This window comes from Meriones unguiculatus, chromosome 8 (assembly GCF_030254825.1).
Source record: "Meriones unguiculatus strain TT.TT164.6M chromosome 8, Bangor_MerUng_6.1, whole genome shotgun sequence".
Classification (NCBI taxonomy): Eukaryota; Metazoa; Chordata; class Mammalia; order Rodentia; family Muridae; genus Meriones; species Meriones unguiculatus.
In genome coordinates this window covers 72,205,041-72,232,357 of record NC_083356.1, presented here as the reverse complement: position 1 = coordinate 72,232,357, position 27,317 = coordinate 72,205,041, and the positions used below count along the sequence as shown (strand labels likewise).

At 47.4% G+C, this 27,317-nt stretch overlaps 1 protein-coding gene across 23 annotated transcripts in view; it reads right to left on the bottom strand.

The window, feature by feature from the left end:
* The window catches only part of Rapgef1 (Rap guanine nucleotide exchange factor 1), a 113,117-nt gene that overhangs the window by 71,066 nt on the left and 14,734 nt on the right, over nucleotides 1-27,317 (bottom strand). For 5 of the 23 annotated variants that reach the window (XM_060389794.1, XM_060389804.1, XM_060389803.1 and 2 more), the window contains exon 1: nucleotides 20,333-20,458. The exons of 6 other annotated variants lie outside the window; for them this stretch is intronic. In XM_060389794.1, the coding sequence (XP_060245777.1) occupies nucleotides 20,333-20,396 (64 nt within the window). In that variant the 5' untranslated portion in view covers nucleotides 20,397-20,458. Of the gene's footprint in view, nucleotides 1-8,656; nucleotides 8,800-10,438; nucleotides 10,460-20,332; nucleotides 20,460-27,317 lie in introns of those variants that run through there. 12 more of the 23 variants (XM_060389806.1, XM_060389797.1, XM_060389805.1 and 9 more) reach the window with 5 other exon arrangements.

Sequence of the window (27,317 nt, the reverse complement as noted above, 5' to 3'; positions counted from 1 at the left end):
CCACAGAAGGCACCTGGGTGGGCAGGACTTCCATTCCTGCCCACGGGTGCTTTGACAGCTAAAGCAAAGACCCTTGTTCTGAATAGAGCTAAAGGCTGAAGAGGTAAATGTCTTACTTTTGAGAGGTCTAGAAAAAGTTCATGGAAGGGTGTGAGTTGAGTCCAACAAACAGTGAAATCTGGGAGGGCAGGGTCGGAGTTGGGTGAGAACATGCACCCTGAGAGACACACATACCCTGACCACCTATACGTGTACTATTCCCACAGCTTCCCTTTCTTACAGGTCACAGTTGACTAGCAGGCCCCAAAGTCACTTTCACAGGCTGAGCCATGAAGCGGAGCAAAAGGCGGCAAGAGCGGGACTATTGCTGTCAGGTGACACTCATTTCAGTAGTGAGTGACTTGAGGCAGCCCTTCCTGCTGCTGGCACAGTGAGGTGCTGCAGCAAGTTATGGGTTGAAAGATGGCAGACGTGACTTTGACCATGTCACAACACGGGCTGTGCTTCCTGCTCAGATCCCAGAGCTTAAGGACCATGATGGGCACACAGGTGAAGGGAAAGGGTGAACCATTCCCAAGGGAGGATCAGAAATGGAGGCTTTGGACCGTGGTGAGAAATTATACTCCACAGCCACAACCAAGTGCATAAAAACTGTAAGACACCTGGAAAGACCTGACTCTGTCACTATTTCACCAATTCTATGAGACATTAGCTCCATGTTCTCTCAGGCAAGCAGGGAAGGGGCTGGGCCTCTAGGCTAGGCAGTGTTAGCAGCTTTCACTAGTGACCTGGAGTTCCATAAGCACTCCCTTAATATTTCAGGGAAAAAGGCTGGCTGCAGGAAAGGAGAGGCTCTGAGCAGGACCCATACTCAAAGAAACAGACAGTAACTGACAGCGAGGAAGTTCTCATCTCAGGGAGGAGGCCCTCCTTTTTGGGAAACAGGCCTGAACCCAGAGGTCTATACCAGCACTGTGCATGTATGTGTCGACCCAACAGCCAGCTGTCAAAGTCTAGCTAACAATAGTCACCCCAGCAAGCAGTGAGGCCAACCAAGTACTCTATCACAGGTGCAGAGCATCAGCAGCCCACAGTGTTTCCTGAAGGTCTGTTTCATGTGACAGTGGGTGATGACCAATAGATTTTGGAGCACAGTGGTCATGGAACTCCCCCTTGCCTGGAGACTTTGTACAGCCACAGTTGTGCACTTAGTACCTGCTTTGGGCTGGGAAAGCATGCATATTGTCCTTGGATTCTGTTCTAGGGCAATAATTCTCCAGAAAAATGAAGGTGATCAGAATGGCAGGGTTCCTGAGCTGCAGGAGTGCACCCCAAACCTAAGCACCTTTATACGTGCAATCAAGAAAGTAGCTACAGGTAAGCTGTTTCCTCTCCTGGGAAGTCCCAGTCAACACAGAAGAGAGAGAGATGGGGGGAGGAAGGAAGAAGGGAGGGAGTGAAGGAAGGAGGGAGAGAGGGAGTGTTACCTTTTCCAAAACTGGCCAGGGGAAGATCCAAGAGGCCCAAGAAGCTGACTCTGCACAGGAGCAGGCCGGAAGCTGGAGGCTCAGCTCTGTACCCTCTGCGGACCTGACCTGCAAGCCAGCTGTATACTTGGTGGAAAATAAAGTAATCTGAAGCCCCTCTAACACATTCCAGAAGGAAAGCAATTTTTCACTTGACTTGGAAAACCTTGGATTTTCTCAACAAAATCAACTGGGAAGAAAAGGGTCTGCAGAGGGCCCAAGAGCCCAAAGCACAGTCCCTCCAGATCTGAAGGAAGCAGGATTCTGACCATGCAAGGCCCTGCCCAAGCATGTGAGACCCCAACAGACCTTCCTCAGGGGAGGAAGGCAGGGACAACAGGGAGAATTTCAGTGGAAATTTCCAAGAGATGTGAAGTGACCACGAAAGGAAACATACCACTTCCTCTTCTTCCAGGAAGCCTGGGTCTGCCATGATTCACCACTGTGTCTAAGAGTGTAAGTGTGTCTTTGAGGCTCTGTGATCTCAGATCCAAGGACATCTTAACCACAAGCATTGAATCAAAGCACTGCTGTGAATGTTTGAGAAGACACCCAATTTCTTGTTCTGAATCTGTAAATGGGTTTATGCCCCACAAGAGAAATTATCAGCCAGTAAACTTTACATGAATTTTTTGAGGCTGCCTGTTAAATACTTTTTAGTTCCAACTTTCTCTACAAGTTGAAGCACTACCACAGAGCAGAGATTGAAATATCTATTTTTTACAGTAATAATTTTATGTTCTCTGTAGCAGGGGCTGAGGGCAGTGTTTTGGGTAAAGTCTGGGCTGCCTGAGAAGGCTGTCTGTCTTTTCACCTTTAAAGCAGCCTGGAAGGTGGGCTGGAAACACAACAGGCAACTGCTTCCACTCAGCCGAGGAGCACATTGTCTAGCTTTGGACTCTACCAAAACCTCTTACCAAAAGATCGACCTGAAGGGAGCTCAGATTCATGCCATAAATTAGTCCTGGGCTAGTTCCTCACAACATCAGAGGTCACTGCTGCGAAAGGCTGCAGTGGGGGAGTGACCACCACTGTGGATCCTCCTCCCCAAGGCTTCCAGAAGGGGATGCTTAAACCTTGGGATGGCTTCTTTAGAAGCAGCTCTCGTGGAGGGTTTCCTGGGAGAGGAGTGATGAGTAAGGCAGAGGAGAACTAAGCAGAGGTACCGTTCGACATCTTCCACACAGGAGTCTGCAGTGGACCAGAAGTGCACTACACTGGGGTGGGGAGTTAGCAGAGCATGTGTGGAGGACAAGCATGCTGGGTCAGGCAGAATGGCCAGAAAGCAGCTAGAGGAGTTTAACCTGGGCTGTAGGTGTGCTTTCTTCACTGCCATCAGAGAGCCAATTCAGAGTCTAAACACGGCTGCTGGAGGCACATCTGCCCTCTAAGGAGATCTGTTATTCATGTGCCCTGGCTCTGATGCTTAGACATACCCAACTTCCCTTAAAGAAGGTAAGGGGCCTTGTGCAGACAACCGATACCTAAAATGGCACTGTGTGGGGCCTGTGTTTCCCCAAGGTTGTCAGACGGTTGGAAGTGAACCCCAGAAAAATAAGTGGGTACACAGCACCACAGCAGCTTGCTAATCATGGACACTGGGACACAGTTTTCCCTTCTGAGACCTCGTTGTTAGTGTTGGTTCAGTCACTAGCCCATTTTGTCAAGCTGGCAGACAAAATTTGCCCTGGCCTCTTCTCATCTGGAAAGCAAGGGCATCCATCAGCTTACACCAAAGGTTCTCAAAGTGTGCTTGTGACCCAACAAGCAGGAGCTGCCTCCCCAAGGAACTTCTTACAACTCATATTCTCAGCCATACACTGATCAGAAACAGGGCAAGCTCTTAATAGCCCCTCAAGGAGAGTCAGAGCCCACTAACTCTGTTAGAAAGAGCTAGAAAGCACTGCCTATGAGCTATCTTCCTACTGTTTTACAAAACCATCCTTCCCTGTCGCATTTCTACCTGTGTCCATACTGACTTCATGATCACCGAGTAAATGAAAAGTGTCCACTGCAAGGTAGGCGGCCAGGACAAGGGAAGAAACTCAAATCTTCATTTTCATAATGGGCCATGTTCAAGTTCCCACTGCACTGATGGACACATGGCCTGTTCACAGTTGGTTCCTGGTATGTAGCCCAACTGCCTTTCCAGCTACTTTTCCTGACCCATGATCTTCCTAAACACACTATATACCTTTAAGCAAGGTGCTGTGTACATGCAGATGCAAGATGGGGTCTACACAGTGTCACTGCACTGCTACAATGAAGGAGTAGATTACGTTGTATGTCCAACTGGGGTTTTGTTTAACTGCTTTGTGGTGTTGGGGTGGAAATTAAATGGGATGGAGGATGTGCCAGACAAGCAACACCACCAGCGCTATGCATGTCCACAGAAGCACCAAAAATCCACTAGAAACAGTCTAGAAAAAAAACACACACAGTAATAAATAGCACAGATGACACTTCTTCTGCCAACGACTCATTGTTTCACAGGTCTTGAAGGTTATTCTGGGCACAAAATGACAAATACCAAGTGACATTTTCAGCAACCCACTTTGCTTAAGGAGTTACACACAGGAAATGCAAAAGCAAAACCAAACTCTAAAATGTTCTACCCCAAGAGGAGAGACAAGCCAGCTGCCACAGCCGCAAGCAGGAGGTCAGCTTCCTCTCTCCTCTGCCCACCAGGCCTGAACAGAGGCAGAAAGCACTGAACTGTGCAAAGAGGGGGAGCAGGTCTAGCTGCTGCTGAGCTTGTTGGGAACAATCCTACTTTCCCTCAGGATCAGAAGTAAACTATCCTAAATCAAAACAGCAGCAAGGTTTTGCCCCTGGGGAGAAGCAGAAACCAGAGTTCACTAGCCAGCAAGCTCTCATTAAATAACTCAGCTAATAATTTGAGTAGCACAGGTACATGGCTGCTCTGAAGCTGGGTCAAAGCAAACCACAGTGCTACCACACAGTTAAGGAAGTTAAGGACAGCTCTGCCCCTAATGGTCATGTTTCTTTAGGCAACACAAAACCCCTAACAAGACAGTTTAAAAGCAATAGTAGAAGCGTAGCCAGATGTACGGCACCAGCTGTGGGTATTTGTCTCCGAATTTCCCAGTGGCCAAGATAAAAAAAAAAAAAAAAAAAAAAAAAAAAAAAAAAAAAAAGGTAACAATATGGGTTAATTCTGCCGCTAAGAGAAAGCTCTGAACTCAAAAGGGGATAACTTTTCCTAGTACAACATTCTAGAAGTTTGCAAGGAAGATGTAAAGAAGCTATGAATTTGGTCTTCCTCTTGGTTTTCTATTAGTCAATAAAAGTCTTCAAATGACCATTTAAATCTTACATGTTATGGAGTTACTAGCCTGACAACATCATAGATCAGACATTTCTTAAGAAATCTATGCTTTTTACAGGAGTCAGCACAGAAACAACTCTGAGAGAACTTGCTGGAAAGCCTGGTGGTAGTGGGATGGGGGACACTAACACTTTTAGTCCCATCACTTAAAAGGCTGCAGAAGGATTGACAGCATTTGAAACTAGCCTGGGCTATACAGTGAATTCCAGGCAGTTTGAACTATAGAGTGGGGTCTGTCTCAAAACCAAACAAAAAAATGAACTTAATGAGAATACCTTAGCCCATTTGTTTTTGGCATAAAGGGCACGAATAAACTCCAATCCCAGTCCTAAGGCCAACTTTTAAGGGAGACTCCAGAGCTGAGTCCTGTCTCTGATTTCCATGTTAAATATGTTCTCCTAACAGCTGGTGCCTACTTCTCACACACTTGGTTCCCACTGTTGCAGATCAGTGTCCTAGAGCTTCCATAGCTCAAAGCTACAAACATCAGCTCTGGTTGGCTTCTGAGGGCCAGGGATGGGAGCACAGGCTTGCAGGGCCTGAGCAGGCGGTGTTCAGGTACTGTGCGACTTGGTGCTCACCTGGAGGCATCACTAAGGAAAGGCCCAAGGGTGCCACCCCCAACAGCTTTCTTGGCATGCAGTCACTGTACACCACGAACAGATAGTTGTTCTGGTGGGACATATCTCCACCCTGGAAAAGAAGCCACCCTGGTCTGCTGGGACACTTTCAAGATGTGGCAGACTTTATCTAACTAGTAAGACAGTCTTCTCTTGCAACACGGCTCTTCCCTCTGGATCTGTGTGTCCCTGGCACATCTCACCACAAAGGAGAACTGTGACACTCCAGATCCCTTCTGAGCTTGCATGCTCTGTGAGCAGCAATCACCCTCTTGGAGCCTCACATTTTAGGAGACCCACTGACCACACGATTAAACATGGGTTGCTCCTGTTAACCTGTATATGTCAATTTGAACTTCAGTCCAGTCAAGAAACCTTGAAGTGTGTCAGGAAGCCAGCCTTCCCTTTACAACTATGGAATTAAGGGCATTTTGGTGCAGGATGGACTGGAGGCCGCCCTCTGTTTTCCCTTCTTCAGAGCAAGTCTGTATGAGGCAGTGGTCTCTGATAACCAAAGGGAGGTACTTTGGGTTCGAGATGGTTGGTGGTCAAGATAAAAAAACCCTTTTTCTTTCCCGCTGTCTCCTGAAATGATTGGGCCATAAGTTATTCTCAGTCTGGACTCTGCTCTCTTCTGCAGCCCCTCTGCTGAAGAAGCACAAAGAACACATGGTGGACCCCGCCAAACTCAGGGTCAGTGGTGTGCACTCAGACCAAAGAGACGGGAAGAAGACAGCACTTAGCACAGTCTCGAACCTGACCCCATCTGAGGGTCAGAGAGGAGAAGTAGAAAGCATACCTTGTCCCTTATACCTCCTGTGGTGGGAACATTTTTCAACCAGGCATAATTGTGGTAGTTATGGACCATTTTCCTACCTTCTGGTGGCTAAATATAAGACAATGGTTTTACTTGCTCTAAGTGTTTTCCTAAAAGGGCAGGACAATGATTACCAATGGCTTTGTGACCACACAGTAAAGCTACTCAGCTTGACTACGCAGGTGAGAAAGCAGCATGGACATGGGGACATGAGGCTGGGTTTCAATACAATATTTTCACAAAAACAGGCAGCCAATTAGGTTGTGGCCTGCAGTTTGCAATTCCTGCTCTGAATAAAGACCAGCTTTACTGGTCTTCAAGCAGACTGGAGGGACTCTGACCACCCATCACTGTTGCTGTGCACCTTTATTCTGCCCCACTCTCACCTAGGTAGAATACACTTTCCTACATGCCTGCCTGATTATATTAAGAGCTGCCAATTCCACCCTGCAATCACTGTCAATTCGACTTTCAGCCCATCTTACTAGGCCTGGCTCAAATCATTCTTTTCTTCTCTAGATCTTTTGGGCCTCCTAGTCCAGGTGCCTTAGGATTATTATTGCTGTGATGAAATGCCATCAAGAAAAGCAAACCGGGGAGTAAATGGTTCACTTGGCTTACACTTCTACATCATTGTTCATCACTGGAAGTCAGGGCAGAAACCAGGAAGTAGGAGCTGATGCAGAGGCCATGGAGGGGTTCTACTTACTGGTTGGTTCCACATGGCTCACTCAGCCTGCTTTCTTAAAGAAGACAGGACCACCGGCCTAGGGATGGTAGCACCCACAACGGGATGGGCCCTCCCACATCAATCAATTAAGAAAATGCCTACAGCCAGATCTTATGGAGGCATTTTCTCAGCTGAGGCTCTCTCATTTCCAGTGCCTCAAGCTTGTGTCAAGCTGACATAAACTAGCTGGCATACCAGGTAATGAGGTAGGAACTCTCAGCTAAACACATGTTTACACTCCATGCTGTGGCTACATTCCCGCCTCTCTTTCTCTAGGTAGCCAGGCTGTGAGTGCTGCTCCAGTGCTCAGCAGAGAGCTGGAGACTTGGCAGTCCGCATCAACAGACTGCTGGATGCAGTGGGGCCCATTCACTTATGAGAAGCCACACTCAAATGCCATACCACAGTCACACTGCAATTATTTAGGTGCACTATAAAGGGAGCCCTGGTGATAGTGAAGGCCTAAAAAAGCTGAACATTTCAGCTGCTGAGACTCAAGGCATGCAAAATTATAAAACAACCAACTGCACACATTTTGTTAAACATGTTAATTTAAATCACGGCTGGCCTCTGACTTCTCAGTAGCAGTAGAAAATCTGAGAAGGCAAACTGAGGGATTTGATGAAGAATCTGCCAGTAATTGCTCTGAGTGGCCAACAGAGGAATATACGTGAATGTTGTTCACCCTTCTCTGCACAAGGCTGTTCAAAACTAACCATGTCTCAAAAGAGTAAGGTATCCTCAGCTCTTTCTTAACTGGAAGAAGCATGACAACCATTGTTACGACCATCCTCTGGAGACCCTCGTTACTCAGCATGGACCCAGCCCCTTAGGTTTGTGACATAGCTGAACAGTTTACACATCACTGGCAAACAGTGCCAGGCCAGAAACCATCATCTCTCTCCATACCACACACACACTCCCCAGGATATTCCACTACCATGTCTGACAATTAATTTCCACATAAGTAGAAAATTACCTTCTCAGCCTTGACAGTACATACACATGGGTCCCAAGAGCTTGATGACAACACCCTGTGGGCTGCTTGGAGCAAGTATTAGTTAAAGCGACACATGGCAGACCAGTTTGGCAAATCACTCAAGTCACTCATGGATGGAGACTTCCTGGGACCTCCTAATGAGAACATTCTCATTAGGAGTCCAATTGCCCATGAAAAGAAAGAAAAATGAGCCACAGGGAAACCCTTTCTCCTTAGCTGGGGGGGGGGGGGGACGACACAGCTGTCTAGAGGGGATGTGCAGAAACACAGTGCTAACAAGAGAGACAGCTTTCTAGGTGGATTGGACACACAGTCTGGTCAAGACTACCGCTTAAAAACCCAAGCCCCCCAAGTTAAGAACCCTGGGCAACTGTTAGTTCATGCATATGAACACCTACAGGCGGCAGTTTGAATGCCCATGGTAATAAAAACTGATGCAGTCCTCCAAGAACCACTGTGCAGTGTTTACATCACAGGTCTCCTCTAGTATTCCACACCTCACTGGCTGGTGACCATTGTCCATACAAGCCAACAATCCTGGGCCAAATTCAACCCCTGCCCCCAAGCCCTGTTCAAGCACCAGACCCAGCCACCCTCGCCTCATTCTACTCTACCTTCCATACATCCAGGGGTGTCCACCACCCCCATCAGCAACTGTCTGCAGTGTAGCTCAGCCTGGGAGTTCCATGAGTGACTCTCCAGCGCTTTCTCCCACACCAGGATACTCCTGTCATCTCCTCAAATCATCAATCCGATCTCTCAGTAAATCTCTTAGGCACACATGCCACTTAAAACACTTCAAGACTACTCAGCTTGACACTGCCCTTAAGCTCAAGGCTGACAGGAAAACAAGCCACCACACCTCTACCTCACATGGCCTATTTCCTCCTCCTACAAGTGTTGCCTCCTCCCTCCCCAGGGGCCCACCTGACCCTTCACCTAGTTAACTGTGACTTGGCCTTCAGATCTCAGCTCTGGTCTTTCATGGTGTTGACTGGTCTATAATTAAGCCCCATCCCAGCTATTTCACTTCTCAACCTGGGTTCCCTAAGGCCCTAGAGCAGTTCTCAACCTTCCTAATGCTGCAACCCTTTAATAAAGTTCCCCATGTTGTGATAACCCCCAAACCATAATTATTTTTGTTGTAGCAACTGTAATTTTGCTACTGCTATACTATACTGTAAATGTCTGTGTTTTCTGATGGTCTTAGGTGACCCCTGTGAAAGGATTGTTCCACCCCAAAGGGGTCACGACCTACCAGTTGAGAACTGCTGCCCAAGAGCATCTGCTGAAAACAGTAAAACATAGTGATTTCTCTGTGCACCAGGACTCCAGCCATGTGTCATGTCCAGAAGATTTGATAAAACAAGCACTCAGTTGATTCTGTGCCCTATAGTTCAGACAAGGAGCTCTGGTTTCTGCCTGATAGTACTGACCCTTAGGTGTTCAAACGTTTGCTGAGTGAAAAATGAAACAAAGAACCAAATTAACTAATGAACTACCCCCTCAGTGCTTCACTTCCTGTCACTGCATTGTATCACATTAGGAAGCCTTGTCTGAGCCCCTCAAAACATACAAGTTACACCAGCAGTGTAGGCCAGCAACACTGCTACAGCAGTGAGTCCCACTCAAGCAGATGCCAAACTATCTGAAAAAAGCCAGGAAAATACTGGTCAACTTCTGCCTGTAAATATGCAAGATATCATTGCTCTAGCCATGGCTCTTTTGGTAGCAAGGAATGGAAACCCAAAGTCCTTCCTTAAGGAAAAAGAAAGACTGGAAGTAAGAATGTAAGGAGCCTTTGGGAACCAAGGAGAGGTAGACACCCAGCAGAAGGCAGAAAGGGCCAGAAAGAAACTGTGAGCTTCAAACCAGAGCCCACCTCACTCTAGTTGGCTCTGTTCTAGGCTCTGCCTACACTGGAGACTCCTCTATAGGAAGCCACCCACTCTATGGCTCTAAAAATATTCTATGCCAGTATTCCCTAATCAAACCTCTGGTCCAGATCTCATGTATCTGACCATCAGCATCAATACAGGACATCTTATAGATCCTCCCAATGGATTAGGACAAAGGTGACAGAGACACAGAAAGAGACAGACACACACACACACACACACAGAGACCTCAGCAGGCAAAGGTGTTTGGCTTCAAGCTAGAAAACTTGTGATTGATTCCTGGGAACCAATTGGCGTAAGAAGAGAATTGACTCTGCAATCTGTCCTCTGGCCTCACATGTGCTGTGACAAGACATCCCCAGCCTCACACCTGCCACAAAATAAAAATGAGGTGTATGTAATAAAGAAAAATTAAAACATGAAGTTTTAATAGAGATAGTAACTGCAATCACAGCCGGCCCCAGGATGAGCACTACAAGCACCGGTTCATGTACTCACTCTGCCTCAACCTCCTCAGGGGATCTCAGCTGCTTCTTTCACAGATGCACAAAGCCAGGCTGACTGAGTAGTGGATCTCCCCAAGGTTCCACAGTAAGTAGCAGGAGACTACTTAGTGTGGCTGCTAGTGACCTAAGGAAGAAAGAGCACCTCTCAGCCACAACATGAGCTGGCTCAGAGCAGGGCAGGCCAGAGCAGAGCTCTGTCAGGATGCAGTCCCTGGCTCTCCTCCAGAGAAAGCTCCACCCCGCTTCAAGGAGGGTAAAGCTCTTTAGCTCCACACACAGACTAGATTAAAGGGTCCTGCATCTTGACCAAACTTACTCATTGGCTCCTTCTGCTCAAAGAGAGTACTCAACATGTTTGCGCTGAGATTTCTGCTTTCTAGTCAAATGTCATCTTGTCAGAGACTGCAGGGCCAGCTCTAGCCAGCCACCTCCCCAGCTGCCTTCCCTAATGAGATGAGTCACTGCTCTAATCTGTGGGGCACCCAGCTGGACACAGAGGAAACTGGAGGGCTATGAGAGGCAGAGGTCAGGATGCAGGAATAGGGTAGCCACTGCAAGAAAACAGCCTTAGGCTGAGGTGTGGCTGCTGCAGCCCTCACTCAGAGCGGCCTGTGACACAGCTCCATCAGCATATTCTTGTGTTCCAGAAGCTGAGAGGAAATGACTTGCCCAAGGATACACTTGCAGGGATCAAGCCAATGTTCCTGGATGCCACTGCATACATCTCCACCTTCTTCTGCCCTTGGGACACTTGGGGATACTAAACGCCACTGCACATACCTCCAGTGTACTGAGCAGAGAGGGGTCAATTATACAAGTTTTAGAATGAGGACGGCCTGAGCAGAGAAGGTTAATTCCAGACTACATGCAAAGGGGCTCAAAGAAAGGATGCAAGAATGAGGCAGGATAAGGGTAGACAGGAGGTCTGTGGGCAAGGAAGCTGGAGGAGGCTGTGTGTGGCTACCTAGGAGAGTCAACTGACAAAGGAAAAGTGAAGGAATAGCTGAGAGCAGAACTGAGAATAAAAGCCCTAACTAAAACACACTATGGTGACCCTGATAGCATTTTGTAAGTACATTTGCCCAATCATATGTAGTATAATAAATAGGCAGGCCAAAGCAAGACAATCACCACTCTAGATCAATGTCCTGGACAAGACAACTACCAAAACACGATTCATCTGCTCAAGAGGGACAGACACCACGGGAAGGCAAACTAGAGAAGAAAAGTATTCAAACTCTAGAGACTCTAGGGTCCTGACGCTGCCACCCACTAGCCTGTGGTCTTGAGCTTGGAGATCATGTTCTTTGTGGCCCGGGGCTCCTATTGTGACCAGAGAGTTTCAGGAAGGCTCAAATGCAGCAGCACACTTGCTGGGGAACAGTGGCATGCTGTGTGCAAAAGGGACCCAAAGCACGCTCATCCTTGCACCTCCCGACACAAAGTAAGTTTACAATCTCTCAGGAGTCAGTCTCTCTGCCTCTCACTCCCTGGGAAGTCTGCCACTACTAGGTGACTGGTTGGAAACTGGGCAGTCCTGGTAGCTGTCTGCAGTTACTTCAGGGACCCGAGCAGGCAGCACAGGCTAAACTGGCAGTTGCGGGAGCACAGACTAGATGTTAGTTATTTCAGTCAGTAAGCGAAAGGCAACTGCCAGCAGGAGCGGCCTTAAGGAGTGTGGGGCAGTGTGGCTCTCCTACATACAACAGTTCTCTTCACCACCTACCTCTCTTTTTCCTAACGTAGAGCTTGGCCACACTACAACCTAATTCTTGAGGAGAATTTCCCCTGGACCACCCTCCCCTCAACTCCCTTTGCTCTGCAGTGAAGCTTCTTTCTAGTAGCTACCTCCTTGCTGGGACTCCTTCAAACTCCTATCTTCAAATTCCATGGGGGCTACATGACAAATCCTCAGTGACTGCCAAGGTGACAGGTCCTCTAGTCAAGTCTCAGGCCTTAGGCACCAGGACCCAAGTCAGCATCCTCCCTCCACACCAGCACTTTCCACAGCAGGTTTCCAGGGCACCCCTGCCCACCTCCCACTTTGCTCCTTAGCTTCTAAGGAGGCCTTTCTAGGTGCTACCTGGTCTCCCCCAACCTTTCTAATGCTGGAAGCTCTGGAGCACTCATCTCAGCCTCCACCTTCTCCAACTTAATTCTCAGGTAAGCTTGCCCACTGTTATGATGACAACCTTCAGAGTCAACATTCCCTGAATCCCACATTCTTTGCTTTTGAAGGGGGGGAGGGGATGGGAAGAGGGAGAGGGGTGTATGCGGCATATGGGCACATACAGGAATGCTTGCAGAGGCCAGAGAAGGAGGCCCAGTGTCCTAATCTATTATTCTCTGTCTTATTCTCACCGAACCTGGAGCTACTCTGGCATGTGGGCAAGCCCCAGCAACCATCCTGCCATTGGTCCCCATAATGCTGGGGTAACTAGTGTGAGCACAGACACACCTGGCTTTTTATACGGGTGCTTGGGATTTGAACTCAGGTCCTTATGTTTACATAGCAAGCATTCTTAGTCACTTAGCCCTCTCCTCAGCTGTGAACTCACATTTTTATAGTCAACAGCCTAGTGTCTACCTCCTAGATTTCTCACAAACATCTCAAACTCAGCTCAGCTTCCACCAGAATCAGTTCCTCTGGCCTCTTCATGCTATCTGTAGCAGCAGCCCTGCAGATGCACAGGCCAGGAACTCTGGCACTATCCTTGCTGCCTCCCTCATCCAAGTCCCCACCCAAATTTCCCTATCCCAAAAGCTCTCCTCCAACATCTCTCCAATTGTCTCCATGGCCTCATATGCTGTCACTCTGCAGTCCAGCTTGTCCCAGGATGCTCCTGGGCTTCCATTTAAGGGCCTCAGGCTGTTCCTTCTACAGCATTAGCATGGATAATGACAACACCTGGGCTCCCTGAGTGTTGGGCAACCACCTTCTTCCTCCTGTATAGAACTCTGAGTCCCCACGCCCTGAACATCCTTGGCCCTTCTCTGCCATGTACAGGACGCCTGCCACTCAAGAGACAACTATTCGCTAGTGTACAAACTTGTAGACTCCAGGGGGCAGCAGTGATTTGTGTTTTCATTAGTCATAGCCTGAGTCTAGAACAGTGCCTGAATCACACATTCAATGGATATCCATCAATCTGTAATGGGTGTAATGAAGTAGACTTTTTTCTCCCACGTTTTGCTTTGGCTAGAACACTTGCAGGGGGGATGGCTCCGCTATAGTTGGTACCCCAGCTCATTCAATGGCAACGCCTGCAGTCTGGATAAGGGTCCAGAGCCTCCCCTCCTCCTGGCCATAAAAGCATAGATGTGTGGGGCAGGTGGACAGCACAAGGCTCAGCTGACTCATTTTAATCACAATGTGGGCACTGTAGGTAGACACCAAGATCCCCCTCCAGCCTGGAAATTACAAGAGTCTTCTGTCTCCTGTGTGGACAAGGGGCATGTTGCTCACTCCTAGAGGAGCAATAACCACAGAAAATACCTAAAGCAAGAGGCTGGAGGTCAGGGGTTGGTAAAATGCCTATCATCAGAGTTCCACCAGCAGCCTGCAACCAGATAATGGTTTTCATATTTTAAATGCTTATGTAAACACCTACATAATAGTATTGATTTTGTTTCTTCTAAACTGCCACCTGGCCCTTTATATTTACAGACCCTTAACACAGATGAACTACAGGACAAATTTCACAGCTTTGGTCTATAGTCTTACAAGGTTCCTGAAGGAGTCTTAAAAGCAATCCTGGAAAGTAACGGAAGATTAAGGATGGCTGATGGCCGCTGCTATCACAGTAGATAATAGCAACAGCCTCTATACAGCTAGGAAAGAACTCATGAAACCCGGAAATGTATTTTACGCACGTTCCCAGGGTGAAACACACTCTGCAGTCAGTGGCTCAGGACAGACATTGTTCTAAATTTGGAGCTATCTGATGACAGAGCCAAGTTTCCTTCCCTTTTCTTACCCACACCCAAAGCAACACCCACACTTCTCATGAGAAAAGTCCCTTCACACTTAAAGTTTCCATTCCCCATAACTGATCCCTGCTGAATAAAAAACCAATTTATGGACGGTTCAAGTTAAACACAACTGTGTGCAAACAGAAGCCACCAATCTTTTGGTACCACACCTGAAACACAGGAAGCCACTGGTATTGCCTAATACTATATCGCAGCAGCTACTGGTCACGGCTACACTTGCTACTGTGCTGCACTACATATGGTACACGTGACACATGCTATACACTGTATTTTATAGACATTACACTCTACATATAGAATGTTTTCCATGTTACAGAATATTTATACATGTAACATGTAAATATAAAGATGTAAAATGTACTGTTTCCTATAAGTACTGCATACATTATCCCATCCCTGTTACAACAGAGAAGGTACAAGCTACAAGATTTCACATCCCACTTCGGTTCCTTCACTGTTTTGTAGTTTTTGGTTTTTATGAAGGATTCTGTTTTTAGCGCAATCTTTAAAGTTGGTCCTTTACAGGTAGTCCCCACCTTCTTTTTCTTTTCTTTTTTAAATTTATTTATTTTTTTATAAATTACACTTTATTCACTTTGTATCCCAGCTGTAGCCCTCTCCCTCATTCCCTCCCAATCCCACCCTCCCTCCCTCATCTCCTCCCATACCCTCTCCAAGTCCATTGATAGGTGAGGTCCTCTTCCCCTTCCCTCTGATCCTAACCTATCAGGTCTCATCAGGACTGGCTGCATAGTCTTTCTCTGTGGCCTGGCAAGGCTGCTTCCCCCTCAGAGGGAGGCGTTCAAAGAGCCAGCCACTGAGTTCATGTCAGAGACAGTCCCTGTTCCCATTACTATGGAACCTACTTGAAGACTGAGCTGCTATGAACTAGGTTCCTCCACTGTTAAAATTAGGTAATCATTTTAGAAAACTCTTACCCTTTTAGCCCAAGACACGTGATTTCAAAAGCATGCCATGTAACCTTCTGTTTTAAAAGGTTTTCCTCTCATCCTGAACCTTCTTGTGGTGTTATCACACATGGCTTTGACCCATACTTGGAGCCCTCCTCATTTGTCACATTTATTTGCATTTGGGGGCACTGCATGTGCTGGTACAAAATGTTCTGAGGCAGGTAATTAAGAGCACCACAGCCAGGAAGGAGGGATGGGGCTACAAAAAGAATTTAAAGTGAATTAAAAAAATACATAAAAATAAAAAAAGAGTACCACAGCCATTTGTTTTGGAAGTACTTATTTATAGGCTGGCCTTCAACTCAGGACCCTCCTGCCTCAGCTTCCTGTCTGGGACTACTGATGTGTGTAACCAAACTTTAATGAATTTATTTCAGTTGTACAGAGCTGGCACCTCATCACTTACAAGCAGCTGGGAAAAGGACAAGTTGGGTTGTTCACCTTAAAGTCAGGCCAACACTAACATCAGGACTCCTTGGCTCATTCTACATTTCCCACAAGAAAATAATTTGTTCTTAATTAATTAGTTTGTTTTTTTTTTTGAGACAGGGTTTCTCTGCGCAGCCCTGGCTGTACAGGCTGGCTTTGAACTCACAGAGATCTGCCTGCCTTTGCCTCCCAAGTGCTGGGATTAAAGGTGTGTGCCACCACCACCAGCAACAGAATAATTTTTAATAATCAATACTCTCCGGAAGACAGAAGACAAAAAGTAATGACAATAAATGGGCATTCTTAAACACGCCGTGTTCTTCTTTCCCTGAAACTTGGCACTTAAATGCAACCAAGGAAAGTCCAAAGCAAAGATCTATGGGAAGCTAGAATGTTGTAACAAACAGCTTCTTCACACTGCTGCTGGCCCTGGATCTCCTTCCCTCAGATGACCCACCACAGTGGTGCTACCAGTACAGCTGCAGTTTCCTGAGAAAATCTCAAAACAGAAGAGACATAGGGAGCTGATACGCTCGTGACCAACTGGGGAGTTTATGTGTCACTTGTGAGACTGTTAACAGGCTCCTCCCTTTTGAGAAAACAACATGGCGAGATCCATAAAGCTATTGCTATGTTCCTGGCCTGGGAACGCGATGGCGGGAACTTATTCGAAGGAAACTATCCAGCGGCATCACACAGCTCTAGTCCTGGAGCTCCTCAATGTTGCCACACCTGCAGCAGACAAACAGTTTCAGCATTCAACAGCAGATGGCTAATGTAAAACAGTATGCAACAGTAACTCGATGGCATGCCACTATTACAGTGCTATAGGCCACGCAGACGCCCGACACCAAATGGGGAATCACACACATACTGTGACTATGAAAACAGGGGTATGTGTGCATGTGCAGGGCTCTGGAAAGCAGCAGCAGCAGCTAAGGCTTCTGTCCTCTCGCAAGGTTTTAGGTATGTAGAAACTCAACATGTGTTGTATTCTGTATTTCACCACTACCCCACTGTTTTCCTTAATAACGTAGTACCACAGTTGAGGGTGTACTAGGCCCTGGGATCCCACTAGCACCAGGAAATGGGTGGGGATAACAAATAATGCAAGATTATTTCACCTAAAGTAAAAAGTATATATTTTTTTATTTGGACCCCAAATAACTGGAAAATGAAAGAATTCCACCCCGGCACCCTGTTTCAAAGTCATGCTCTTAACCACTATGTAAGGAAAAAAACAAAGCAAAAATAGTGCCACCCAGTAAGGGAAAACTGAGTTTCCTGGATAATATTACAGGCACTAAATGTTCTATGAGTTTGCACCATAAATAATGGTGAGCAAGGCTCAGGGACACTGGAATTAACCCCAAAGGGTCTTTTAAAAGTATCACTATATCTTTCCTCTGAGAGAAGGACACTGGTAGAAAATTATCCAAACTCACATAGCTGATGATGGCTCTGGGAGAGAGTTGACCTGAGGTCTATGCCCACGGACCCAGAAAATGCAGGGTTCTTTCCATGAACCTTTCTTGCAAGCAATATGCATTGATTAAAGCTACTGCATACTAAGGGCCTCATCACCCATTTCCCTTAGACACCAAGAAGCAGGCCTGTAACAGGAAGCTGGGTCAGTGGTCAGAGTAAGACTCTGCCCTTCCTTGTGTGTTCCGGATGGACATTGATGGCTCTGTACATGGATAGCCGGCTGCACCAGATACCTCTCCACAGTGCATTCAGGTCTAAACACCTCTGCTGGCTACAATCCAAACCTCTAAATCCATCCCTGCTGTGCTGAGGTAGAGCCTCCCCGCTAGCCCATCACCCCCAGTCTACCTACCCTCTGCCTGCCCGGTTCTTTCCCAGCACAGCAAGCCCCACTTAGCTAGCCTATGAGCTGAAGCTTTTCATAGTCAGCCCTTCCTCACGGTGTTAATTTCCCTGGCTCCCACCCACACTCGGCGCAAGCATGCACATCACCATCGTCTCCATTCACCAGTCCAGTGGCACCGGTGGCTGGGATTTTAGGAAGGGGGTGGGACAGAGAGATGGCTCAGTGGTTAGGACCACTGGCTGTTTTTCCAAAGGACCTAGGTTCAATTCCCAGTGCCCACATGAAGACTTACAACCTATTTTAAGGCGATAACAACTCAATTTCCAATTGCTGCTGTACCTGCTTGAGTGAGACTTCCCAGAGTCAATATGAGAAAGGAAGAACCTGCAGAGCAAAAGAGTCAGGACTCCCACACACCATCACACCCTTCAGTTTGCAACTTTCCAGCCCATAATGTATGTGGAAACAAAACGAACTGAAGGGCAAGCAGGATTTCTTTTCAAATAGCCTCCGGAATGCAACAGGGCTTGACCCTCACACATCATCTTTAGCTCTAGGTTCAGAGTATCAGCCATCACAGGGCAATGAGCTAAGGAGAGTGTCAGAAACTCCTTGGGCTGTCCCAGCTGCAGCAAATATGGACACTGGGTTTTCATTCATTCACTCATTCCCAGGTGTGTCAGAGACCCCAACCATGTGGCTTGCCTGGAGCCACCACTCATCCACCAGGAAGGCTCTCATCACCTCATTGAAAGAGGCCTTTCATCTAATCTTGCATCACTCATTGGAAGTGGCCCTGAGGACAGGGCCAGACGGACTTTAGATTGAGAGGACAAACTTGGTCCCAGGGTGTACCCTAGATAAACTAACCAATCCTCTGGGGAAAAGATGAGTTAGAAAGCATGGATCACAGTTGCTTTACTTGTTATCCCTATATCCTTGAATGAACTATCAACTATGACCCTACAATTGCTCTTATTTTAGTAACTGAACACAGCCAACCAAACCTCAAACCTTTCTGTAATTTTATCTGTAAACCCAGTTATTTCCAATGAAAAATGTAACAAGTTAAACAAACCTAGCTGCTGCTTGCTTTTATTTCAAATGTGTAAAAACACACTGAAGAGGGCTGAGGATGCAGCTCAGTAGGAAAGCACTTGCCTAGTATGGGTGCAGGCCGTGGCTGTGTCACCAGTACTGTTTGGTACAACAAGTGTACAAAGGAGCCATCACCTGCCCCTGGTGCTTGTTAAGATCCCCCTATTTTGCTCATCTGTAAGTCCCCACTTTCAAATGCACCATTCTGCTGAATCGTGTCAGGGTAATTACAGTCAGCACAAGTCTTCAAATACTCCAACTTGACTACACAAAACCAAGAGTGTTCTCCCACACTGCTCAGAACCAAGGAGAGGAAAGACAGGGGCTGAGGGTACAGCTCAGAGGCAGGGATCAGTAAGCCGCAAGCATTGGATTCAATACCCAACAAAGACAAGGTCCCAGCAAAGCCCCTATCCACTTCCTATTCCATTTTGCAAGGCTGGAATCCAGTACAGGATTGCTCAGGAACAAATCTTCAGAAAAACAGCACACTTGAATGATTAGGGTGGCTCAGAAAGGCTAGAACTTGAAAACTAACATCATACCTATTTTCCCTTGTAAGTGAAAAACTTTCTAAAATTTGGTTCCAGCAGATGCTGTTAACTCTCCTAGGCATTTCTTTCTGGTTGCTTTTTCATTCACAAATACACACTCAGACATGGTAATAGGGAACTGCTACAAATCAAAAGACCACAAATCAAGCATGACTGCAGCTACCAGGCAAGACCTGGAAAGATGGCTGGGTGTGATGCATACCTGTAATCCCAGCATTGGGGACTCCAAATTTGAGGGCAACCTGATGAGACAGCAATCTGAGGACAAGTACAGGCTGACTAATTGGATCCTGTCCCCAAGTCCTGCAGGTGTCACCACTGGCTCCCCTGCCAGCTGCTGGCCTGTTAGGTCAGCACTACTGAAACAGGTGCCTGAGACAGAGCTGCCTGCATCATGTGGCAGTGCTATGAACACTCTACTTCCTCCTCTCAGAGCTGACACAGTAGCCTGAGAGTAAGGCTAGGTGTTGAACAGGGCTGCTGCCAGTCCCCCCCCGCCGCCCCCGCCTACCTTTAGAAGATGATACATGCCCAAAAGCTTTTAATAACACTCTTTATACCAAAAATATCACAAAATACTCCAACTCTTAGATAGCAAAACCCTGACATGGATTAGGTCTTAAAAATGGAAAGATGTCACCAGGTGATGGTGATACAAGCCTTTAATCCCAGCACTTGAGAGGCAGAGGCAGGCAGAGCTCTGTGAGTTCCAGGTCAGTTTTGGTCTATAGAGCAAGTTCCAGGAAGGCCAATACTACACAGAGAAATCCTGTCTCAAAACAAAACAAGCAACAACAAAAGAAAGAAACAAACAAAACAGTAAAAGAACGAGGTCAACATAGAACCAGAAGCTTCCAAGCCAAGATTTGCTGCGCAGTATGTTTGAGCCCTTAGAAAGGCCATACTGAATATTGAGCTCCGATCTGGAAGGTGATTCATCTGGGCTAGGATCCCCCAGAGAAGGCCACCTTCTTGCTACCTATGAAATGGGGGAGGAGGTTTCTTACCTTGTTTCCAGGGGCACAGATGGCTTTGTCTCAGGGGCTTCTGTTTTTCAACGGCATTGCCCATCCTCAACGCCAGCCGATCACAGCACCTTTCCCAACCCAGGCATCCTCACTGAATGACGAGTAGGAATCAAGTCACTGGCTGAAAGGGGATTCCTCTCAAATGACCTAGCAGCCTCAGGCTGAGCCCCAGGAGGGCTGACACACCCTCTGGAAAGCAGGAACTCGGTTACTCTAAAAGGTCTCAGCCTCCTGCCTTTCGAATTCTTTGGAGGTACTGGGAGGAAACGAGAAGAAAGGGCTGTTAACTGCCCTGCCCTGCCCTGCCGGTGGGTAGCAGTAATCCACTATATTAAGCTCTTTCCTCAGGCCTTCTCTGACATCACTATTCAGTAGCACAGCAGTGGCTTGGGGAAGGGGCTGCACTCCTGTCGCCAGGGTAGGGGGTTGAGGGCCAGGAGTAGGCACTGGCGACTTTCAGCAGCTGAAAGTCACAATGGGCCATTCTAGGGTGTGCAGTGAGAAAGCCTGCATAGACCCATGTCACGTCACACCTTCTATTTAAAGTCTGTCTCATTTTCAGCCCCATCACATGGTCAATGGAAACAGACTAATGAGAATTAATACTGTGGCTCCAAGAAAAAACTAAAACACTCGGATGCAAGTGACGTCTTTACTCAAAGGAAACAAAATGACAATGCAGCCTTTAAGGATGTGCACCCTGAGTTCTAAACCCACACTCCATTTAAATAACAATTTTGCTGAAGAAGGTGTCATGCCACCTTGTTGCTAGAAGAAAACAAGGGCATGAAGTCTGGAAAAAAGGGAGAAAACAAAACAAAACAAAACAAAAAACAAAGGGGTGTCAAGTAAAATTTACTTCAACTCCCCACAGCAGGAGTTAAAAATGCTGCTAAGTGGTGTCAGAGTAATAATGCCAGATCTGGGCGCAGCCAGAGTTTCAAACCCAGCTCTGCCACTGGTGTTGCTCATACACCCAACCCAGCAGCCTCAGTTTCCTTGTCTGCTAGGTGGACACATCAATAGTCACTTTCTCTGCTGTCATTTGACTAGACCCACTTAGGAAGGCTTGGTACATGCTTCTCACGATTGTCTCCTAACCTCAGAATCTACAGCTGTAGCAGGTCACGTGAGAGAGCCCCTGGCTCCAGGATGGCCAATGGCACACAGCAGACATATTCTGTGAAGCTAGGTGGCATGGCATAGAAGCAAACTGAAGTAGCTTGACGGCAACACCCGAAAGCAGACCCTTGGAACCAGAGAAAAGCTTAGTGTTCCCTACGACTTTGGCCCTGCTCCAGCCAGCCTTGGAGAAGGGCCCTGCTAAATGAGACAGGATGGGAAGGGCCTCGCAAAATCTCTACGAGATCTTTGGGTGCCGTGTTTTCCTCCATCGACACAGAAAGCATTTCAGAAAATCACAGGCTTCCAAACTTGGCAAAACGAACTGTACCCAATTCACCTTTCCAAGGTTGCTGCAGGCATGAGCATGCAGGAGGATCCTGTTTCCCTCACTGCACAGAGCCCCACCCACGCCACACTGGACAAGCCGTGGGCAGAACCACACGCCTGTGCAGCCCAGCAAGCTGCTAGTTAGTCAAGACTGATTTAAACCCAGTTCCACCCCTGACAACCCACCTGACCCTTCATCTGTCTCTTTTTCATTAAACATCTGAACACCTTTTCTTAGGGAAGTTTCAGCTACAAATACACTACCTGATGTTGCTTTCTCCACGCTATGTGCAGTGTAATGTATGTCCCAAACTAACACAGCAGACAGACTCTAATTAGAACCAGCACTTTGATACTTTTCACTTAAAGACAGTTTTATCTTATCAACATTTGGCAAATAGCTTATGCAGCCTCCCAGCCAGACAAGATCCTGTCATATGCTGTGCTTTGCAAAACTGACATGTGGATGGGTAAGGACAGGTAAAGGAATGAACCAGTGACAAGTCCCATATGTTCCTCCACATTAGCACGTTAGCCACACAGAAACCATCCTGAGTCCATGCAGGGCCTCTGCGTGGTTGTGTCATCTACATCATCACTGCTCCTCCTGGTCTAGAAAGTCAGATTATGACAGGTCTGCACAGTGTACCGAGCCACAGAACAAGTCAGTTACAGCACTGGGCTCAGGGCTGGTGAGATGCTTCAGTAGGTAAAAGTACTTGCCATAGAAGCCTGATGACCTGAGCTTGACCCTCAGAAATCCATGGTGGAAGGAGAGGGCTGACTCCTCAGAGTTGTTCTTTGACTGTCACACATGCCCCATGGTGTATGCTTTCCCATCATGGCATGTGCAGGCTCACACTCATACATATAGGTGCACAATAATAACAACGACAGCAAAATGAGCTGGGCTCGATTCTGCCCTGCGAGTTCTGAGTGGTGACTCTGGAAGCAGGGTTTCCATGAGCACATGAACCCACGTTCCCGACAACATATCCACTGACGACAGCAGCAAACAAACCGCCTCTGAGGTAGCTCTTGGTCCAAGTGACTCAAACCTATGCTCTCCAGTAGGGAAAAATGATAGAGCTCTTTTGAAGAGTCTGTTTTTAATGATTCTTTCTGAGTTGCCAAGTCAGAGAAAGTATCCCCAGAAATACCCCAAAAGGTAACGATGCTTGTCAGTCAAGACCAGATGCCACTTCCCAATCAAGGAGACAACGGGAGATGCTCACAAACAGGACAAATCAAAACTTGAACGACAGCTGGACACGGTGGTTCCAGCTGTGATTTCTGCACCTGACAGGCCGAAGGAGTGTAATCCCTTAAGTTTCAGGCCAGCCAGGGCTAGTACAAGAGAAATCCTGGCTCAAAATCAAACAAAAGTCAGGGCTACCAAGGAGAGGTGTGAGACTGAAATGGCTCATGAAGGACAGGTCCTGCAGGAGGTGCCAGTGTGGGTACCCACATAGGGCCAAAGAAAGAGCACAGGGCTCTTGGGTGTTACCCAGGAGCTGACACCCAGCTTTGTGTGTGTACGTCTGGGAGGAGAAAAGTCTGATATTGGTCATTTCCCTCCTGGCAAAAAATATAACAATACAAGGAAGCACGGAGCCTGCTTGGGAATGTTCCACAGGGGCGGGGGGAGCCTGGTCCTGCACATGCTCAAAGGGCTGAGCAGAGCAGAGCTGGGTGTCAAGGACATGAGGCAATGCTCATGGGCCAAATTTTTGGGTCATCTGCTGGCATCCTTCTGCAGCAGGCAAGGATCACAAAGGGGCAAAGGCACTAAAGTGGACTGTGTCATAGGAAGCACCAGGATTCTCCCGAGACACCTGCACACTCACCCGCCAGCTTCAGAATGAATGACACTTATGCATCAGCTGATGTGCACAAAGGTCACCTGATTACTGTGCTGAGGGGCATGCTGGGAAAGCACACCACCCAATCCACCTGGAAGGAAGAAGGCTGGACAGCAGAAAGAGCTGTGTGTTCCTGGAAGCACAGACAAGATGGTGAGCTCTGGAGAGGTAAGGGAGCGTTCTTTCCTAAAGTGTTAATACCCATGCATTTTTCTGGCAAGAGATGTTCACGGTTCTCACCACTTCAAAGGGTTCTAAAAGGCCAAGAATCACCAAGTTTGCCCAAATCAATACAATGAAATGTCTTAGTTATGTTTCTGTTGCTGTAACAAAACACCATGACCAAGGTGACTTATAAAAGAAAGCATTTAACTTGGAGGCTCACAGTTTCACAGAGTCCTTTGCCGTCATGGTGAGGAGCAAGGAAGGCAGCAAGCAGGTTGGCATGGCATTGGAGCAGCAGCTGATAGCTGACATCCTGACCCACAGGTTGGGGGTGGGGGAGAGTGAGCAGCATGGAGGCTGCTGGGGAGATCACTAACTGGGAACAGTGTGGATATTGAAACCTCAAAGACATGTCTCCGAGATGGCCCCTCCCTGCAGCGACACATGACCTTCTCCAATAGTTCCCAGGCTGGCAGAGAACTTGTGGCTGAGTCTCAAAGGGGTGTGGCTCCATAGCTGGCCCAGACTTTGTTTCTGCAGAGCACCCGTCCACCACTCTGAGTTCAGTCCTGAGAGCACGAGGCCTCCCAATGAGGCAATTGTGTTGCTCCCTGGTCCCTCACCTCCCAGGCCCCTTGAAGTAGCTGGTCTTCAGGGACCCCCTAGCAATGTAGACTATTGGAGACCATGCAGAAACTACTATGGCTTCTACAGACATCCAGCGTCCCTGACGCTGCTCCTCTGTCCTTAGTTCACTAGCCAGGACTTGAGTCTAGCTGTAAGGCCAGCAAAGAGAGTGATGACCCCTGAATTACTCAGTTCTGCCTAGAACTGGAAGAAAGGCTGTTTATTTGTTTTGCTTGTTTGTTTGAAAACAGGATCTCACGTAGCATGGGGTTGCCTTAAACTCCTACCCCTGCCTCCCAAGTTCCAGGGTTACAAACATGTTCCAACACATCTGACTTTGGAAGGAAGTTTTTAAAAATGAACAGAAATAATCCCATGTTTTGGTGTTATTAAGTTATGGGGGAGGCGGGGGATAAAGCACACACAGAATCTTTCACACACTCAACGATGCTTGCCAGTGAAGGGCTCGCTTCTCACCACTGTAGCTGACTCTCAAAGGCATTCCTAAAGAGTCCCATGATCTATCCCACTGAGGGGAAATGCTGCTCTGGAAGAGACTCAATGCCTTTTCCAGCACCTCTGAAGCTTAGCCTCTGGCTCCTGCCCTGCTCTCTTCACTTCCAGAGTCAGGGAGCAGTATGTAAAAAGGCTGAGTAGCAGAAGATAAGCCATGCTGCTGCTGTGAGCTAAGGGCTGAAAACAGCATCAGGTGGCTGCAGACACACAAGGCAGATCCAATCTACCCTCTAACAGCTGAATGCTAAACAGTCACCAGTTGCAAAGAAACTGCACAGACACTGTGCATCCTCATGGATTATCAAGGATAGTCAGAAGAAGCAAGGATGACTTCTGAGCCTGAGCCATGAAGTCCCAGATGCGATGAACCCAGGACTGGAAATATGGTAGTCCCAAAACTCAGGAGACTAAGGAAGTAGAACTAAGTTTAGGACCAGCCCACACTATGAGGAGAAGCTTGAGAGGAGGCATACAAAGTCTAGACACATTTGCTTTGCTCTGAAGGTGCTTATGGTATCACCTCCAATTCATACTGAAGTTGTAGCACAATAAGTGGTTCATGAGGAGATGTTCAGCTGTTGAGGACAGAGCCCATTTGTGTGGGCAAAGAGAGACTCCTGCCTATAAGGAGCATAGTAAAATGCCTTTTAGACATGTAAAAATAGCTTAGTCAGGATCCCCACTGCACCCTGGCTGCATCTGATAACCAGAATCTAGTGACATCATCCACTCCAGATGACTGGACACAGTCCTAGAACCCCATGACGCTCACTGTGCTCTGCTCTGCACATCTGGAGAGACATCACCATGATCTGCTCTCAGGATCCTGACCCTTGAGTCAGAGACTTCAGTTAGGGACTGGACCTGACCTTCAGCTGAGATCCATCGCTCAGGTGAGCAGCCTTGGGGAGACAGGCTTAAGGAGCTTAGAGTGTGAACCTTGTGTAATGACCCTCAGCACAATAAAACATGACCTAGTGTAGTTACAGTAGCGTAGTACTGTAGTTAGTGTAGTAACTAGTGTAGTGTAGTTAGTGCAGTTACGGTAACTACCCCTATCTACCTTCTTTCTTAGACAGGACCCCTTCCAAGTGAGGACACGGAAGAAGGCACCATCTGTGGATACCCAATCTACCAGGACTTTGGTGTTGAATTTCCCAGCTCTAGGACTATGAGAGATGGATGTTTATAAACACATCCAGTTTAAGTTATTTCATCATAGCACCCCAAACAGGCTAAGACCACATCCATAAAGCACTCAACAGGCAGCTGATACCTGGCTGTGGACCAGGAAAAAAGAGGGCCTGGAAATAGATATTCGGGGGTTGGCTCTGTTCAGAGCACTGATTCTCAACCTTCTACTTGCTACACCTCTTTAATACAGTTCCTCACGTTGTGGTGGCCCCCCTCCCCACACTACTTTGTCACTACTTTATAACTGTAATTTTGCTACTGTTATGAATCGTAATGTAAATATTTCTGGAGATAGAGCTTGCCAAAGGGGTCACAACCCCACAGATTGTGAACCACTGGTTTAGAGGGGCTAGATTGCCCAATAATCAGAGGTCTCATCCCAGTACAGTCCAAACTGATAAGTTCAAGTTGGTAACGACCCTACGACAGAGGGCTGGGAGAAAGGGGCCTTCTGGGAAGCATCTAGACAGGAAGAACCCTGTCAGCATTTATCACGACAGTGTAAGAGGGCTGCTGTGCTGTGTGGCTTCAAATGCATTTAAACTTTGAGTTCAAACTAGATGCTTGGTTTTTAAATGTCTTGTTTATCATGATGACTAATACATCATCCTAATTAATTAGCTAATATCCCAAGGCACACTATGCATTAAGGGGGAGATCCATCAGAGTTTGTTCACAGCAGCTAAACTCCCGGCCACCTTCTTGTCAGAGCTAATTAGACAGATGTTGTGTTCTCCCTCTGGTCTACTGAGGAAAGCAGGCCTTGCTCACCCTGCTCACTCTCAGAATCATCTTTAGACTGCAATGGCTTTGGGAGAATGTTTCAAGCTACTTCTCCATATTTCCAGGGTTTGTTCCAGTGCCAGGCAGGGGCTTCCACTTAGCTCTCCCATGTGCCAGCAGGACCAGTTGGCTGAACCATCAGGGCTGCAGTCTGTCATCCACCCCTAATGTGTTCCCATGTGATGCTGCCGAGGAGGGGCACATCCTGTAGCCACTGTTTATGTGGAGAGGAACGGGAAGAACACCAGGGGTCTGCTCTAAGCAGTGAGGAGCACTTACAACAGGAAAATGACTACACAGACACATGCTTATAACCTCCCAAAAATGCTGCCAGGAGGAACAGCAGTATTGTTATTTGGGCAACA